This window comes from Schistocerca americana, chromosome 2 (assembly GCF_021461395.2).
Source record: "Schistocerca americana isolate TAMUIC-IGC-003095 chromosome 2, iqSchAmer2.1, whole genome shotgun sequence".
Classification (NCBI taxonomy): Eukaryota; Metazoa; Arthropoda; class Insecta; order Orthoptera; family Acrididae; genus Schistocerca; species Schistocerca americana.
In genome coordinates, this window is record NC_060120.1 from 132,592,655 (window position 1) to 132,609,063 (window position 16,409).

A 16,409-nucleotide genomic window follows, 5' to 3' on the forward strand; every position below is an offset into this window, starting at 1 on the left:
TACTCAGAATTTTTCTTTTGTTTCCTTTACTGCTTGCTCAATATAAAGATTGAGTAACATCGGGGATAGGCTACAACCCTGTCTCACTCCCTTCCCGACCACTGCTTCCCTTTCATGCCCCTCGACTCTTATAACTGCCATCTGGTTTCTGTACAAATTGTAAATAGCCTTTTGTTCCCATATTATACCCCTGCCATCTTCAGAATTTGAAAGAGAGTATTCCAGTCAACATTGTCAAAAGCTTTCTCTAAGTCTACAAATGCTAGAAACGTAAGATTGCCTTTCCTTAATCTATTTTTTTAAGATAAGTCATAGGGTCAGCAGGGCCTCACGTTTTACAACATTTCTACGGAATCCAAACTGATCTTCCCCAAGGTCAGCTTCTGTCAGTTTTTCCATTCATCTGTAAAGAATTCGTGCTAGTATTTTGCAGCTGTGGCTTATTAAACTGACAGTTTGGTAATTTTCACATCTGTCAACACCTGCTTTCTTTGGGATTGTAATTATTATATTCTTCTTGAAGTCTGAGGGTATTTCGCCTGTCTCGTACATCTTGCTCACCATATGGTAGAGTTTTGTCAGGGCTGGCTTTCCCAAGGCTATCAGTAGTTCTAATGAAATGTTGTCTACTCGAGAGGCCTTGTTTTGGCTTAGGTCTTCCAGTGCTCTGTCAAACTCTTCATGCAGTATCATATCTCGCATTTCATCTTCACCTACATCCTCTTCCATTTCCATAATATTGTCCTCAAGTACATCACCCTTGTACAGACCCTCTATATACTGCTTCCAATTTTTCTGCTTTCCCTTCTTTGCTTAGAACTGGGTTTCCATCTGAGCTCTTGATATTCATATAAGTAGTCTCTTTTCTCCAAAAGTCTCTTTAATTTTCCTGTAGGCAGTATCTATCTTACCCCCTAGTGATATATGCCTCTACATCCTTACATTAGTCCTCTAGCCACCCCCACTTAGCCATTTTGCACTTACCTGTCGAGACATTTGTATTCCTTTTTGCCTGCTTCATTTGCTGCATTTTTATATTTTCTCCTTTCATCAATTAAATTCAGTATATCTTCTGTTACCCAAGGATTTCTACTAGCCCTCATCTTTTTACGTCCTTGATCCTCTGCTGCCTTGACTATTTCATCCTTCAAAGCTGTATTTCTTTCCCCCATTCCTGTCAATCGTTCCCTAATGTTCTCCCTGAAACTCTCTACAACCTCCGGTTCTTTCAGTTTATCCAGGTCCCATCTCTTTAAACTCCCACCTTTTTGCAGTTTCTTCAGTTTTAATCTACAGTTCATAACCAATAGATTGTGGTCAGAGTCCACATCTGCCCCTGGAAATGTCTTAGAATTTAAAATGTGGTTTCTAAAACTCTGTCTTACCATTATATAATCTATCTGAAACCTTCGAGTATCTCCAAGCCTCTTCCATGTATACAACCTTATTTTATGATTCTTGAACCAAGTGTTAGCTATGATTAAGTTATGCTCTGTGCAAAATTCTACCAGGTGGCTCCCTCTTTCATTTCTTACCCCCATTCCATTTTCACCTACTACGTCTCTTTCTCTTCCTTTTCCTACTATCAAATTCCAGCCACCCATGATTACATATGTATATCTTCGAAATTTCATGAAAGTAGGGGAACAGGATTGAGAACTTATGAGAACTAATGATGAGATTAGTAAAACTTAACAATTTATAATCTCCTGATGTCCGCCCCGGTAGCTGAGTGGTCAGCGTGACAGACTGTCAATCCTAAGGGCCCGGGTTCGATTCCCGGCTGGGTTGGAGATTTTCTCCGCTCAGGGACTGGGTGTTGTGTTGTCTTAATCATCATCATTTCATCCCCACCGACGCGCAGGTCGCCGAAGTGGCATCAAATCGAAAGCCCTGCACCAAGCGAACGGTCTACCCGAGGGGAGGCCCTAGCCACACGACATTTCCATCTCCTGATTATGTCAAGAATGGCTGACAACAAGCCAAGTAATCTGAATTAGATCTTCTGATGCCAGCAGATAAATTTGTTTGAGACATGTGAACGACAAAGTGTTAAGACTTGGAGCAAAAAATACGTTTTGGTTGTGTCACCAGAAGCAGCTCTTCATCGGTTCCTCAGTTCTTATAGGTTCACCCCTGTTGGTGAAAAGTGTTCAGCAGGGTTGTTGCACAGTCATCAGCCCCAGACTCTGCTGCATCTGCTACCACTGTCCATCAGCACTGGCACCGCGATGTTTCTTGTTTGGCACAGCTGTTTGGGCATCATCCACATGGCTGAGCGGAGAGTGTCGTGACGTGTCAACCAGCTATGACCTCGCAAGGGTGGCTGCATACCAGGTGTGCCTCCGCTGCTCCCACATCCTCCGTCTGCCCAAGAGTCTTCCACATAGTGATTAGTGCCCTCGCCATCTCCACTACTGCTGCTGACATTTTCAAAACTGTCCCCTCTGTTGTGGGTGCCCCCTTCAGTTGCCAGGGGCCATGGCAGTCGCCCAGCTCCTGTGGTGTCGCTGCCATGCCTCCGCTGCAGCTGCCGCCATCATCACAGCCGGTGCCACCAGTACCATCACCTTCACCACAACCTCCTTCCCTGGGGTAAACTTCTTAAGTGATGCATTTAATTAATTATAAATCTCAGGTCAAAGGAAAGAAAGGGTACACCACCTTACATGGCTAGTAACAAACTGTGGTACTCAAACTAACATTTGAGGAAGACCAGTTTTAATTTCGACATATGTATAAGAGAGTGATGTGACTCCCATGATGCCTTGTTGCAAATCATACTATCAGTTTAAGCATGGTTCATAAGGACACTCTGACAGCTGTGTAGTTCGGTGTTGCCACCCACTATGGCTTGTACCACTGGTGGTCACTAGTCCGATGCAGAAGAAATACAAGTCGACAGAAAAATCTAATGCAGGGGGCAGTTGATTATTTGGTTGCTTTTGATGATGATGATTATAGTGAATAAAGAAGTATGGAAGCAATTCATCATCTAATCATTCACAATATAATGGTCAATACGTTTTATATAAATTTATTTGTGCTCAATATTTATATTTAAATTTTTTTTAAATTTGTATGTTTTTATGTCTCTGTAACAGTCCACAGCTGGAAATGGTAGTGAAGCTCACTACTGTTTCCCTCTTCAAGGCAGATTAACCTAAATGGGCCTGTATGATGTTACTTCTTCATGACTTCCTTTGTTCCTTTTCGTATTTAACAAAAATGAATCTTTTAAGTTGAGGCCCATAAAAGTCAATCTATACTTATAGAATGATATACCTTAGCAGCAATATGTTGATGATGTTTCAGAGTTGTCATCTTGTGCTGCAAAGAAGCTCGGGGTAAATGAGACCAGTCTGGATCAACACCCATTTCCCGTAGCCGACGATCTAGAATTAGCTGCAGTTCTTTACGCAGGTCAGCTTGCAATTGTTTGCTTGTAGTATGAAACTTTCTCCTGTGTTAGCAAATGACAAAATTACATTACAATCAAGCAAGTAGCAAAAAAATTATCAACTGTTTTCATTCAGATTAAGAGCTCTTGTCAGATTAAAAAATCAATACACATGACAGGTACAGGGAAAGACCAGCTACAAATAGCAAATAAAATTTTATGCAATTTTTAATGCACATGAAAACGAGTTCCACAAACTGTATCTGTTATCAACCATAACTATGCATTTAGGACTCTACTGAAACGATCTTTCAGTCTTCTTACATTAATTTGATATTCATTGCTTCACATCTTCGTTAGAACACTATCATGTTATAATTCATCAAAACAAAGTTAAATGTCTGCTGTAATTATACGTACATAATTAAGTCTAACGACATTTACCCAGGGTTTTCAAAGTACCAGAAAGACTGGAAACCACTATCACATTTATGGAATTGTGAGCCAGAAAGTGAAAAGGGACCTCTTGTGAGACCTTAGTGTCTCCCAGCATATACACTGTTCAAACAATGTTCAAACAACTTACAGAAATGCAGCCAGGTGACTTCTTCAACAAATGCTGATATTTTGAAGGCAAAATTGCAGCAAGTATGGACTGTGCAACAGAATTTAATACATCAGTTTTCACAGAAACTCTGTAAAGAATACACACGCATGCACGCACGCACGCACACACACACACACACACACACACACACACACACACACACACACAATGTAAACGCTGCCACCATCAACAACCAAAAACAATTATGTCAGAAACTATCAACATTGAAATCAAAAAATCAAAGGGTGAGGTAGCATAAACTCTGTCGCTCTGTTTTTTGACACGCGAAAGAGCAGGATTCCATGCAGAATCTAAAGAAAAACCACCATCTATATTTGTAAAGTTACTTGCTAATTTAATTCCACCATCTTCCTTAATAACACTATCCCAACAGCTGGAAGTGCAGGCCAGAATCTCGATGTTGTTACATTCCATAGGATGACCAGTGCCAAGACAATGTTCTGCAAAGGCAGATTAGCTCGGTTGATGTAAGCATGTGTGTTGCTTATGCTCAGTATACCAGTCTGCCACAGTCCTAATAGTCTGGCCAATATATGCCAAGCCACAACTGCAAGGAATACAATAGACACTCACCTTACGCAAACCAAGATCATCCTTTAAGGAACCTAAAAGGACCCTGATCTTAGATGGTGGTCGAGAAACACACTTCACATTATATTTGCACAAAATACAACCAGTCCTGCTTGAAATGTTCCCTGCGTAAGGCAAGATGGCTATAAACTTTGGTGCTACTTTGGTATTATCATCACTCACCCACTGCATAGCACAACGCATGTCTGACCTGTTTTTCACTATAACCATAATGACGAAAAGTGGTAGTGAGAATTTGAATAACTTTTTAGAACACCTGAATTTAATCCACCTGAATATTTGTTTTACAATGAAGGTGGAAAGGGACAGCTTTCTTCCCTTCCTTGATGTGTTGGTCAGAAGGAAGGTGGATGGCATGTTGTATTTGCAGGCTGACAGTTGTCACCACCTGGCTCAACATGAAGAGGTACTTCATACCTAGGTTCAGAGGGCTCATGTCACTCAGACCCTGCGAGTTTGTCAGCTGACCCAGCCTATTTTGAAGTCACCTTTCATCAGAATGATTATAGTGAAAGACATATTAGTCATGTGCTGCCCTTTCGACCAACTGTGCACCAGGTGAGTAACGATAATACCGAGGTGGCAACAAAGTCTACAGCCTTTTGCCTCACGCAGGGAGCATTTCAAACAGAACTGGTTGTTTTTCAGTTGTGGCATGTCATATATTGGCCAGACTATCAGGACTGTGTAGGACTGGCATATTGAGCATAAGTAACGCACATGCTTACAACAGCTGAGCAAATCTGCCATTGCAGAACATTGTCTTGGCACTGGTCATCCTACGGAATATAACAGACGTTGGTTTTTGTTTAAATTCTGCATGGAATCCTGTTTTCTCACTTGTCAAATAACAGAGGGACCGAGTTTATGGTGACACACCGTTGATTATAATGTCACTTTGGTTTGTGATGGCACTAGTGTTTACAGTGTGTGTGTGTGTGTGTGTGTGTGTGTGTGTGTGTGTGTGCGTGCGTACGTTACCTTTATGAAGTTTCTGTGAAAACCGAGGTATTAAATTTGCTTGCACTGTGCTTGCTTGCTTGAAAAGGCAGGGTCGAAATATCAGCAGTTGTTGACGATATCACCCAGCTGCATTTCCATAAGTGTTTTGAATAAAGGACCTCTTGTCGAAAATTTTGGATTTTGCGCTATTGTAATTTTTACATTCAGGATTAAATTCTGAATAATCTGAAAAAAAACCTCTGACCCTAAATTTGATTGAATTATAACTGGTTGAATATTGATGATGGAAAATAGGTGTATTGAGATAATGTATTTTAAAGTTTCACTATATTGTCATTGTTTAATTTGACATATTTAAGATACAAATTCTGCATATATTACCCTTAAAATGTCTTTTATAAAATGGTACACAGTTTTTTAAATTATAACAACATATTAAGTGGTTAAACCTTTCAGACCTATAGCACACTGTAGTGTACAAAAACTTAAAACCAAATAAATTGGCCTCAAAGTGAGAAAAATTAGCATACCCAGCACAGATTTTTTTAATGTTTGTTTTTAATATTTATTTATTTATTTTGGGAGGAGAGGCAAAGTATTGGTATTTTTACTTTGTGTTATGTCATCTTTCTGACAAAATTTTGATTACTGATAGAGCATATTTTATAGTGGCCACAGGAGTTGATTTTCTACTTCTAAAATACTTGTGTCTGAAGGGGTTCAAGATCGTTCATGAACATTATTTTTGCCTCTTCCTGTTTGTTTCTGGAATATCTGGCTGGTAAGATTCTTCCTCAGGATCCTCATTCTCACTAACTTGAGATTCTGGTTCAGTTTCTGTTTCCACTTCAGGACATACAACATATTTTTATTCCTCTTTGCAATAGGTCATGATGTTTTTAAAAAGATAATCTTTTCATTGTTTTGTCATCCCTGTTTATAATTACTGCACCAGGAAACTCAACAGATCCACTTGCTTCATGAAAAATGTGGTGCACAAATTCATTTCCATCAATGTCTATTTTGCAATGTACACTATCTTTGTAGCTACCAATCAATTCAAAGTGGATACATTTAGTTATGTGAGGCACTTTCTTAGAGTTAGTATTCTTCAAGAGATTTAGCCAGTCATATGTTTCCACAGCAACTTCCCCCTTTTCATTTTTAGCAGCAATAGCAGAGTTAACATGTTGTAGGTGTATGTTTTTGTTACTGCAGTAATGTAAGCTATTAGCTGGTGTTTTGGGGTGGGTGGTGACAGCTTTCCTGTGGCCTATCCTGTGTGTAGGCATCTAGTGGATTAAGCGAGATGACTGATCAAGCACGGAGGAGGTCAGCTTGATGTACTGTCACCCAAACGCGACGGCCAAACGCATTGCTGCCTTGTAGCATAACCAGATGAGTAGTAAGAATAGCAAGAAGAAGAATACTTGGGATAAAAGGAAGAAGGCCCCCTGTCAGCTGAGTTTTCATCTGAAACATGAACTGTGGGCATCCCAGATTAATGTCGAGTGTTTTAGCAGACCCAAAGGAGAAATCCTCACTAGACTGGCTACTGACAAAGATGTTGACATACTGGCTCTCCACGAGACATACCTACAAAATATTAACAGTCAGAAAGCACACGGATTCACTGTAGTTAATTGTATTAACACAAAAAATTTGGAATCGCCATACTTGTAAGAAATGGGTTGGAAAATATGACAGATAATCTAACACAAGTACATGAACATGCAGTTGGAGTAAAAATAAATAGAATAGCTATCTACAAACCAACCATCTACATAGGTGGCTTTAACTCGCGTCATGATAGATGGGCCTATGCAACATGCAGCGAAGATGGCCTGAAACTAATGGACTGTGCAGACTTGAACAACTGCCACTTAGTATACACTGGCAAAGATAAATGAACCTTCCCGTCAAAGACTTATGGCACAACAACATCACCCAAACTGTGCTTTATAACAAAGTCAACATCCGGCATAGCTCAACCAATCACAATAGCTCAACCAATCACAAGAAAAGTCTTAGCTCAATTCCCAAAATGTGCAATCATCTCAAGACTCAAAACTACGGCTACAATTACACATTGTAAGAAGTAAACCACTTCAGAAGTGAAAGCTCAGGAAAGCCAACTGGCAACTATTTTCACAGACTGCTGGGAAAACAGCAGAACTACATATGATTTGTGAACTGATACTAAAATCAGCACAAATGTCCATACCTCGATGATGCCAACTGGCAACTGTTTTCATAGACTGTTGGGAAAACAGCAGAGCTACATATGATTTGTGAACTGATACTAAAATCAGCACAAATGTCCATACCTCGATGATGCTATAAGAAATAAGTTACTTCCCGGACTAAATAATGCACAGCCCTACTGAAATAGAATAACAGAACTCAAGCCACAAAAGTTGGCGACTCCTAAGAAAGCTGGGACAAGCCACCCACCAACCCAGATGAATGGGCAAAGTCACTCCAAACAATATTAGTTCTAACATACTTCGGACCTAAAAAATATCTGTGACTACAAAACAAAAGGAAATAATGGCGGAGAACATGAAAGAAGCAATGAATAACTGTGAAGATGAGAATACGGTGACATAAGGCAGAGAAATAGAAAATGCACTAAAATGCACCAAAAATTGGAAAGCAGCTGGTGTGGATGAATTGCTCCCCGAATTCTTGAAGAATATCTCACATCCCATTTTTAAATTCACAGGTATTTGCATGTGCCAATGACTTTGCAGTAGCTGCACAAGCAATGTTTTTCAAGAGATTAGGAGAACTAGTTAACATGATATGAAAACCCTTGCAAAATACTACAGTGAGTGGCATTTAATCTCCAGCCCAACAAAAACTGTAAGTACCGTGATGCACCTAAACAATAGGGAAGCAAACAGAGAACTAAAGCTAAATGTAATGGGCCAAGCATTAGACATGAGAGAACCCCCAAATACCTGGGAATAAAACTGGACCATATACTAACACACAAGTACCACTTGGAAGAAGAAGCCCAGAAAATGAAAACAAAAAATAATGTAACAGGAAAGCAAGCAGAACAACTTGGGGCAGTTCAGCAGTGGCATTATGCCCTTCAGCACTGGTTCTTGTGTACAGTGTTTGTGACTACTGTGCCTCAGTAAGGGATGGGCCAGGAGCATCCACACAATAAACGTTGACATCCAATTCCATGAAAACACAAGGATAATCTCAGGAACAGTATGATCAATCCCCTTTCCCTGGTTTCCAGTCCTAGTACATATTGAATCTCCACACATCTGAAGATGAGCAGCAGTTCAGCTGTTAGCTGACTCGATCAGACACACCCATCCAACAAAATATTCCCACCAATGACCATCTCAAATCCCAAAAACCCTTCATGATGTATGAAGTAACACCCAAGGATGCAAAGACTACATGGAGAGAAAAATGGCAGCAGATAGTCGTGAAAAACAGCAGCCTGGTGACTGACCTAACAGCGCAAGTGCCAGACTTCGACCTGCCACAGGGGCAGTGGACTGCGGTGAACAGACTGCAAACTGGATCTGGGTGATGCAGACAATTAATGATGGAGTGGGCACTTACCATAGATGCCAAGTATGAATGTGGAATGGAACACACCGAGCACCATATTTTAAGTTGTGATGTGTATGGTTTTCCTGGTGGGTGTCTTAATGACATTCACATACTTACAGACAGCACCAAAGATTTGCAACAAAATTCCATGTTTGTAATGTAATAAAGTATATTTTTGTGCTTTGTTGTTTCTGGTTTAGTTTAAAACTTATTTTAGTAGTCTGAATGTTGAACACAAAATAAATAGTTGGTGTTTTCAGGCTGCCAATTGCAAATTGGAAACATCAATAGCCATTTATAACTCCCACATAAAAAGGGACCACTTACTTGTCTTTTTTAGCATTACTATATTCACAAAACATTCTTCACCTACACAAAGCAACTCTGAGGTCCTCAAAATGCCTGTAAAATTTAGGAGATACTATTCTGATTTCAGGTGTTACGCAGGGAAGTGTCGTAGGACCGTTGCTATTCACAATATATATGAATGACCTTCTGGATAACATCAGAAGTTCACTGAGGCTTTTTCCAAATGATGCTGTAGTATATCATGAGGTTATAACAATGGAAAATTGTACTGAAATGCTGGAGGATCTGCAACGAATTGACCCATGGTGCAGGGAATGGCAATTGAATCTCAATGTAGACAAGTGTAATGTGCTGCGAATACATAGAAAGAAAGATCCTTTATCATTCAGCTACAATATAGCAGGTCAGTAACTGACAGCAGTTAATTCCATAAATTATCTGGGAGTAGGCATTAGGAGTGATTTAAAATGGAATGACCATATAAAATTAACAGTCAGTAAAGCAGATGCCAGACTGAGATTCATTGGAAGAATCCTAAGGAAATGCAATTCGAAAACAAAGGAAGTAGGTTACAGTACACTTGTTCGCCCACTGCTTGAATACTGCTCACCGGTGTGGGTTCCGTACCAGATGGGGTTGATAGAAGAGATAGCACACTTTGTTATAGGATCATTTAGTAATTGCGAAAGCATTATGGAGATAGTGGATAAATTCCAGTGGGAGACTCTGCAAGAGAGACGCTCAGTAGCTTGGTACGGGCTTTTGTTGAAGTTTCGAGAACATACCTTCACCAAGGAGTCAAGCAGTATATTGCCCCCTCCTACGTATATCTCGCAAAGAGACCATAAGGATAAACTCAGAGAGATTAGAGCCCACACAGAGGCTTACCGACAATCTTTCTTTCCACGAACAATACAAGACTGGAATAGAAGGGAGAACCGATAGAGGTACTCAAAGTACCCTCCGCCACACACCGTCGGGTGGCTTGCGAAGTATGGATGTAGATGTAGATGGAGGGATACAGCACGGGAGATCTGTTTTTGTACAAGGTTGGCGGAGGGGGGGGGGGGGGGGGGGGAGGGGGAGAGCTACATTTTGTGAAGGTCTCAGTGAGACGCTCAGCATATTTAAAGAGGGACTGCTCATCAATACGTAAGCAGCAGCCACGGGTGGTTAGGCTGTGTAGAAGGGACTTCTTCAAATGGGACGTGTGGCAGCTGTCAAAATGGAGGTTTTGCTAATGGTTGGTAGGTTTGATGGAGATACTGATGTAGCCACCTTTAAGGTGGAGGTTGACATCGTGAAAGGTGGCTTGTTGTGTTGCATAGGAATGGAAGAGAAGGTAATGAGGTTCTGGAGGAATGTGGATAGAATGCCCTCACCATCGGTCTAGATCATGAAGATGCCATCAATGAATCTGAACCAGATTCCTTTACACTAACATCCCTATGACCATGGTCTTACCTCTATTGAACACTACACCTCCCAACACCTGACAGTTTCCAAACCTACAACCTCCTTCCAAGTCCCCATGACCAATTATAGCCTCACCCAAAATTACTTATCCTTTGGAGGCATTACCTAAAAACAAATCCAGGGTACGGCTATGGGCACCTCATAGCACCATCCTATGCCAACCTATTCATGGGCCATCTAGATGAATCCTTCCTAAACATCCAGAATCCCAAACCCATCAGATACACCGATGACAAATTACAGAGACTGTCTGCTGGCTGGCAGCAATGGGCATGATCTTCTTTGCAAAACATCACAATGTTGTTGGGCATCTTTGCCGGAAATGCTGACAAGTTGTAAGTTTAGCATTGAAGTGACATTGGTGATGGAAGTCCGGACACTTGGTTGTCCTGCTGAGCCTGGGCCTGTTCCAGAAAATCGATAGGTCTTGAAACATTGCTGATGCTTGATAGAGTCAGCCACTACATTATTAATGCTAGAAATGTGTTAAATGTCTGTACTAAATTGGCTTATAAACTCAAGAGGATTGTATGATGGAGGGGAGCAGTTTTGCTATTCTGCTTGAAGGTGTAGATTAGGAGGTTTGTGATCCATGTAGATCATAAATTCTCTCTCTTCTGTCTGTGAGCCGAAGCATTTAACTGTCTCATACACAGCCAGGAGTCCACAGTTGTAGGCACTCCACTTCTGCTGTAACAGTGGCAATTTATATGGGAAGTGTGCAAGCGGTTGCCGTGAACCATCCAACAACTGCTACAAAGCCACACTGATGGCTTGAAATGATTACTAAGATCAAGGGTGCGTCAAGTTAGAGGTGTACAAGCAGTGCTGCATTTGGCAAACTTTGCTTTGAGACATTGGAAGCGAGCACACTGCCTCTGTCCACTGCAGTGGGGTGCTGTCTCTGACCTTTGGGCTGGTGAGTGCCATACTTAATGGTTCCTGCAGGTGGTAGATGGTGGCAGTAAAAGTTCAACATCCCCAGGAACCAGCATAATTCCTTAATTGTTGAAATCCTTGGAATCTGCAGGATGGCTTCGACTTTCTCAGTTAATGGTAGGGAGCCTGCAGATGATATCTGGTGGCCTAGGAATATGAATTCGGATTGTCCAAACATGCACTTGGCCATGTTTAACATCACACCATACTGTTCCAAATGACTGAATACTTTGTTAAGGAGCTGGTGATGTTGCTCCTTGTTGGCTGAAAACACATGGAAGTCATTGAGGTATGCAAACCAAAACGGCAGGCCTTGCAGGACAGCATCGATAAATCTTTGCCAGGTTTGAACAGCATTCTGTGACCAAAATAAATTAAAAAGCTTTCACATATTAAAAACAGAGTAATAATTGCCATTTTCAAGATGTCTTTCTGCATCACAGGAATCTGCGTGTAAGCTTTGGCGCAGTCCAAAATTCTGAATATTGTTGCTCCATGTAATGTGTAATTGTAGTCTAGCAACAAGAGCACAGGATAGAAACTGGGCACAGTTCTAGAGTTGAGCATATAAAAATCACCATATGGAGTGAGGTATAGAGCAGATGACCAAGGGCTAATTGTTGGTTGGATTATTCCTTCTCTAAGCATTGTGTTGAATTCAGCTTTAGCAATGGCCATGTAATTTGGTGCAAACACCTAGGCCTGGAAGACACTGGCAGACCATCTGTGGTTTCTATGTGATGCACCTATTGTGTAGAGCTTTCTCAAGTGCACCTGGAGGTTTGTAATAATTAGGGCATTGTCTTGGCAGAGAGGTGTACTCCTCATCACACACCTGCACCAGTTTAGCACTGTGCACAGTTGCATTGTGATGAAATCCTGCAGCCATCAGTCCAGTAATGCTGTCAACCAGGCGAATGTTGGCTACATTCAGCAAGAGGTGGTAATGTTCCAAGAGATCCGCTGCTATAATTGCCTCTTTGATGTCCACGATAGTAAAGTGCCAGGTGAATGAGCAGCATAATCCCAAATTCAATTTGATCTGCTGTGTTCCATATATCAAGACGGACAAGTTTTAAACAGAATGCTGTCAGTGGTGATGCATCCCTATCGATTTCTCTGTGGGCGCAATTGACGCCATCAACATCGATGGCGGAAAGCTGGAGCAGACATGCTCTGTGGCAAGGAAAAGGCTTCTAAGCAGTGCTCTGGACGAGAGGTGGGGTTGAATAGAGTTGGAGGTTGGTGAGTGGGACACGAAGTGGCGTGGAAGACTTTGGTGCTCACAGTAGCTCTCCATGTGGCAGTCACAAGAGACTGATGTGGATGATGGAACTGAGCAAGCAGTGCAGGCTGAATAAGACACCTCATTTTGACGTGCTGCAATGTGCAGACATCCTGTGGGGTGTGAGGTGTCCAGTAGCAATGTTGGACAGCTGTTTCTATGGTGATCTGGTGCTCTGAACTTTGGAGTACTGTGTTGGCATTGCGAGTCATTAGACATGTTATACAGTACCTGCAGTGCTTTAATTGCTAGTATTAATCTCACCTCTATTCAAGTGGCTGCTTGTATATGTCTTTACTGGAGGTTTAAAATTGCAAAAGAAGCTCTTTTAGATAGTTGACACATTTCACCGCCAAGTAAAACATTTTTCAAAGAACCATTTTGGTTTGCTGTGCTTGTTGATTGTGCACGTTGGTTTGCTGTATTGCCTCTAGGAATTTAATTTTGTGAACGACTCCAGAAGCTTACAGCTAATCATTTAATAAGGACCCTCCTGCACAATTTTTCTGATTTATGGGTATTACCTTGCACTTATCCATTTTGAAAGAGAGCTGATATTCATTACACCAAATGGAAACAATAAATGCATCACTAGTACAGACTATTTTTCCAGATAGATTACAGTAGGACATTGCGAAACCCCTTACAAGAAAAGGTGACATAAGAGGTATCAATTAGTGATGTTTTTCATTGCTTACATGCTTTTATGGAATGTCTTCTATAAAAATCGAAATCTTATGGAGTTAATAATGTAGCACATGTCAGACACACACACACACACACACACACACACACACACACACACACTATTTAACCAAAAGAATGAAGATAGCAGGGCTAAATAACTCAGCAAAAGGAGAAAGGGTAACTTTTTGGACTTGCTTGAGAAAATTGGAATTTCACAGTGTTTTACCTTGGATGGGCTGAAGCATGCACAGATACTCACTTCTGCTGAAGGTCATCAGGATCTGTTGCCTTCTTTACCAATTCAGAGGTAATAGATGTTTCAGAGTTATCACCTTCTTCTTCTTCTTCTTCTTCTTCTTCTTCCTCCTCCTCCTCCTCCTCCTCATCACCATCCACCTCTTCCTTTTTTTGTTCTCCATCTTTCTCTGTTACATATTCCTCTATTGTCTTTTCTTTCTCATGTATTTCATGCCTTTTCTTAAATTTTGTTGCCACAGGGGATGCATTCAATTTGTTATCTTGATCCTTCCCCTTAACCTGGGATGTGTAGGGAAGAAAATGAAGCTGTTGAATGTATACAGTGTTACTACGAAACAAAAGACAGCACATTTCTGTTTAGGTGTAGATCATATTTTAAACTTAATCTGCATGTAACTATATGGCTTTCTAAAATAAAGCACAACATATATGATCTATACAAGACACATATTAATACATTTTGAATGATTACATAGAATATCTGTTACAAGAGAACACTGTGTGTGTGTGTGTGTGTGTGTGTGTGTGTGTGTGTGTGTGTGTCAAACTTGATGAATTCTACATGAAATATTACTATCTTGCCTGATCTATAAATTCTGTAACAATGATGTCTTGCATAATGTTCTGTCAAATCAACTAATTATTCACACAGAGTTGTCTGTGTAAGGAGGAGTTCATTTAATACACTTGACTGTAACTAATCAGTATTAGCTTCTGTGCACCAGCTGTTAGGAAATGATAACAACATTATAAGAGATACAAAATTTCATTTTAATAGTTCTATGATCACCACAGAAAGCAAAAACCTAACTTAAGAATGTTCAACTACAACTTGTCATTGCCAAGTCTTCTTCAGTAAATATGAAACCAACTGTAAGTACCCTACATGAGAGCAATTTGATAACAAGCCTCCATTAGGCTATTTATAAGATACTGGAATTTAAAGCTAATTTATTAGAAAAATATTAAAACTACAGCTTCATATTACCTCTTTACATATCAATCAAATTTTAATATTTATCATATCTCTTTGAAGTTGACAAGCTCCCTCTATATAAATTTCTGCTGTCTGTGACTGCAGACCGCTTGTGACATCATCTTGAAGTTCTTTATCAGAGCAAAAAGTTGGTAACAAAGTAACATTAGCATATGCTCGAACAGGTGGAAATCATTTAGGAACAAGGCCAGGTGATAGTCTAGAAGTTAAAAAATTCTTTTGTTTGCCACACAAAAAGTGACTAAGCACTGCACACAAAACATGACACTGGTAGTCAAAAAGATGCATTGCTTGTTTTGAATGGCTCTTCTCAGTTTTCTAAAAATCTCGCAGGAAGTTACTGAATTGATTGACCTTCAATATTCCATAAAAATTACAAACAAGATTCCTTTAGTGTACCAAGAAACTGAAGCAATAATCTTTCTGGCTGGCATGGTTTGGCATGGTTTTATTATTATTATTATTATTATTATTATTATTACGAGGCAGTTTGACGTCTAAATTTGAGCACCCATTTGTCTCTCCATTAGCATTTGAAACCTACATCTCATTACTGGCCACGATTCTGTTCAGTAAGCCTTCTCCTAGAGCATCATAAAAAAAAAAAAAAAAAGGTCCAGAGAAACAGTAATTTGATACATTTTGGGATATTCATGAAAACCCAACAACCCAGAATTTGTGGAACCCTTCTTAGAAGAAGACTTGCACTCATCACCCATGTGACTCGGCATTGTTGTGTTCAAATGTGGCATGTAGAGTTGCTAAACGGAGAGGGGAGGGCAGTACCTAAAACTTCATTAATGTGATAGTTCATATTCACACTGATTTCAATACATACGAGACAAGATCACATATTCTATCTACTAGCACACCAAAACATCACACTTCAAGTTTGTCTACTGTATCACACAGAAATGTAGGGTGGCAGATTATGGTCATTATGATAGTGTTTAACACAAAATGAACCATCACTGTAGTGAGCATCACATTTTGCCACAAGATACACCAACAATGGCACTCACATGCCAATTGCAGTCAGAAGTGTGTTTGACCAATGGAAACCTATGCAATGACAAAAATTTCACAATTCTGCGGTAGCTGGAGTTGTACAATCAATAGTTTGATCCATCCCCACTGCAGTGCTCCAGTGCCAAGCCACCACTGTGGCAAAAGCTATTTGGTCTGTTACTACTACGTGGACAAGAAAGTGATCATCCAGTGGCTCTGTAACATTACACGGTCCACTATCCATTTGTCACTTCATACAGTCTTCTTCTACGAACTGGTTCTACAT

The 16,409-nt window shown here is 40.4% G+C and overlaps 1 protein-coding gene across 1 annotated transcript in view; it reads right to left on the minus strand.

The window, feature by feature from the left end:
* Positions 1-16,409, minus strand: part of LOC124595659 (zinc finger protein DZIP1) — a 282,685-nt gene that overhangs the window by 143,848 nt on the left and 122,428 nt on the right. The window contains exons 9-10 of the mRNA XM_047134501.1: positions 14,120-14,397; positions 3,286-3,463 (exon numbers count right to left, since the gene is read on the minus strand). Coding sequence (XP_046990457.1) covers positions 3,286-3,463; positions 14,120-14,397 — 456 coding nt within the window. The remainder of the gene's footprint in view (positions 1-3,285; positions 3,464-14,119; positions 14,398-16,409) is intronic.